The sequence below is a fragment of the Panonychus citri genome, unplaced genomic scaffold (assembly GCF_014898815.1).
Source record: "Panonychus citri isolate SS breed McGregor unplaced genomic scaffold, ASM1489881v1 Contig00063, whole genome shotgun sequence".
Lineage (NCBI taxonomy): Eukaryota > Metazoa > Arthropoda > Arachnida > Trombidiformes > Tetranychidae > Panonychus > Panonychus citri.
Genome location: NW_026515468.1, coordinates 682,489 through 686,023, shown reverse-complemented (window position 1 = coordinate 686,023; position 3,535 = coordinate 682,489). Strand labels below are relative to the sequence as shown.

Sequence of the window (3,535 nt, the reverse complement as noted above, 5' to 3'; positions counted from 1 at the left end):
AGCATTGAAGTTGTTTATACAGTAATAATGGTCATTATATAAAAACAAGTTTACATGTTTACTTGAAGGGTTTTTATTGACCCTCAATGGAACAATCTTTCGATGTTTATCCATTGTCAGTGTATAAATGTTGATTGAAATCTTGTTTCTCCTTTCGAATTTATCGATTTGGGAGAACGGTGTAATCGGATCAATACCAGTAAAGTCGTAGAGACTAGTCAGGTTCCTATACTTTGATACTCTTTTTCTATCCTTAACCTGAGGATGTAAGGATATTAAAACAGCCCATTTAAAACAATGGGTTTGACAGTTTGGTGAAATTAAACTTTTCTTTTTCAAGAGCATTGGTGGTAATTTAACTGATGAACATCCACCACTATTTTCTTTCAATTTACATATTCTTATTTCGATTGTACTTATCGATTTAAGTACCCAGCCACTTCCTCTTTGAGTAAATTGATCAACAACTGAATCGAGATGTTGAGCCCAGGCTGACATCGTTTCATCGAACTGTGATATATGAGTAAATGGTCTCATTTGAGTCACTTTGTAAATCTCAGTTGTATCAATATCACCATCCATTTTTTGTTTAACAAATCTTAGTAAAACACAGACTTGTACTTTATGTGACCCTATTGTTTTTAGAATTGAATCTAATAAATTTTCAATATTTTGACGCTCATTTGTAAATAAACTTTCCAATGATGACCATTTTCCTGTTTTGACATAGATGGCAAAACATTTTGAAAGCTTTCTTGTGTAGGGTGTAGGTGAAATCACTGGTTAAAGTTGATAAATTTCTGTTGAAATTTTTGCAGAGTAGTAGATGGTCTACGAATAGACTATTTTTATTGAAAATTTTATCACATGTTGAACATTTAACAGACTTGAAACTACAATCTCTTCTATGTATAAGATAAGATTTATGTTTGGTAAAGCTTTCCTGACACTTGCTACACTTGAACATGTTATACTCTGAATTGTAAACAGATTTTGTATTCGATTTATATAAGGTTTTAATCATGTCAATAGGCGTATCTATATCCTGATACCATCATATTCTAAGCTATCTAATAGATATATTCTTAAAACAAGTAACAGAAGGAGTATAATAAGTACTAGAGTAATGAAATAAACAGCCATCATTCATGTAATTATTCTTCCTTGGTTTCTTTTATAGTCACGAAATAAGTTAAATAGGTCATCATTTGAGCTCATGTTTTTTTTTATTAAAATTGAATTTTAACGGATACAAAGTAAATAGGATAAAATATAGTCAAAATGTTAGTAAATAATGATAAAGATAAAAAGATTAATAAATGAATCAAGTTTCAATTCACCCCCAGATGATTTCCCCATTGCAGCAAAGACACTGTTTGGAATTGAATAAGCCGCAATTTACTTATCTCAGAACCAGTAAGAGTAAGAACAGATTCTTTCACCTCAGTTTTGATTGAAAAATGCCAACATCCATCAACTCGAAGATGACCGGATACAGTTCGTCCTGGAGCTATAGTAAACTCAAACTTCCGTTGTTCACCTTCAGTAATACATACCAATCGATCCTTTAGCTTTTCATACTCTTCCAGACGTAAGAAGAGTCCAGATTTTGTAGGATAAACATCTTCACCATTGACCATCTTTTCTCGTTTCTTCCGTATATCAACAAATGTTGAATCGATTGATTTTGATTTGTTTACGGAGATCCAGATAAGAGGAGCGATTTCACAGGTCATGAGTTGTTGAAAATTGTCCTCGAAACGGGTCGATCTTGGTCTTTCAGCTGGCGGAGAATTTTGTTGAGTTGGAACATTATTGGAGTTGCTGGAATACATTTTGATGTTGTTTCACTGATGAATCAAAACTGAATGATGAAGTTCTCTTTTCTATCCTTCCTTTTATACAATTATCGACCTGAAGAGCCAAACCCACAATCACATCGAGTAGTGATTGTCTCCACCTCCTCTTTCTGATAAAGAACAGCAAATGTAGCTTTTTCACATATCATTTGAGCGATACGCATACCTTTTGTGATGATAAACTGTTCATTTGTATTGTTAGACAGAATAACCTTAACTTCCCCAGTATAGTCAGGATCGATAACTCCACCTTGAACTGTTATTCCTTCTGAGGCCAAACTAGACCTTGAAGCTAAACGTATATACGTCCCTTTAGGTGGAGTCACTTTTAACCCAGTTTTAATAATAACTTGACCTCGAGCAGGAACAATGGTATCTTCATAAGATGATACATCAAATCCAACAGACCTTGGTGTAGCTTTAAATGGAACAGGAACATCAGGAAACATTTTAACAAAGTAGAGTGATCGAGACATGATTGATTAATAAACTGTACATGTTAGTTGTTGGTTTTATATTGAAATCAAGTGAGATAATTGGGCGTTAACTGACTCATTTATCCTTGATAAAGTTATTAAATTTGACCTGAATCTTTCCATTGAATCTGATGTAATTGAGTATTTATTTATGTCAATGCCGAAATAATCCAACAGATAAAGTAGTTGAACTTTATCTCCGATGGTTAATGGTTGAAAAACCAATTCGTTGGACCAAAGAAAGTATAGAACGACATCTATCAACCAGTCATCAACATTACCTAAATGAAAAAAAGCTTTAGTTACGATTTGTTTCTTGAAGGGATAGGTTGATCGTACATCTCATTTTGATTTCAAGCTTGTTGGTTCGAATATAAGGACCAAATAATGTCGACTTCAAGGTTAAAGATTTTGTAAATGATATCGTTGGGTATTGTTTTTTAAGTCTCTGTATGAACACTGGCTTCAACAATCGATACTTAGTATTCGAAATCCAAAACACAATATCATCTTTCTCCTTATTCTTAATGAATGTTTCGACATAATCGCGTTGGTTGAATAAGATTGATGAAACCATCTGAAAGTATGTATATAAGAAAAAACAAAATTTTATTAATTAAGGTTTTATTACACTAATTCTCTTTGTAATTGTTTGTCAACAAATGGGACAAGGACTTTTGTTTCTCAACAAAACTTCATCACAATCAATACATGTTGCTAAATGAGCACAAGGTAAATACAGCATTGTTTGTCCCTTTTCAAGACAAACACAACATGAATCCTTTTCATTCGTCTCATAACTCGACTCTGCTATAAAAGGACATTCAGGTGAAAGTTTCTTATGAGCCACCATAGGATGTTCAGGTAATTTTCCATCAATTGCAATCCGGCAAAAGGCACATTGTACAACCCTTTCAAAACCGGTCCAGAAGAATCCACTTTCAACGAAATAGTTTTTATGAGCTACCGGAGGAGGAGCGTTGTTAAAAGAGAAAACACGGTTCATCCTTATCTTGAACAGGTTAAAAACTTTCTCAGGGTTGATGACAAACTCGTCTTCAGAGAAAATTTGTAACAAATCTTCTTGAGTCCTAACAACCCGTGAAACTTTCAATTTGACTGGTAAGTCCTTGTTTGGTATGGAATCGAGTATTGGTTTTGATGAATATAAATTCACACAACCAACTTTTTTCAGTTTCA

At 33.4% G+C, this 3,535-nt stretch overlaps 1 protein-coding gene across 1 annotated transcript; it reads right to left on the bottom strand.

Moving 5' to 3' along the window:
* Positions 1-1,906: 1,906 nt before the first annotated feature.
* Positions 1,907-2,335, bottom strand: LOC128386202 (uncharacterized). Its single transcript, XM_053345198.1, has one exon. It carries the CDS (start codon positions 2,333-2,335, stop codon positions 1,907-1,909), a length of 429 nt encoding a protein of 142 aa, XP_053201173.1.
* Between the last annotated feature and the right edge of the window lie 1,200 nt (positions 2,336-3,535).

What these genes read in the sequence shown, in the direction of transcription:
- LOC128386202 (XM_053345198.1), bottom strand. Translation starts at nt 2,335, where the DNA reads ATGTCTCGATCACTCTACTTTGTTAAAATGTTTCCTGATGTTCCTGTT.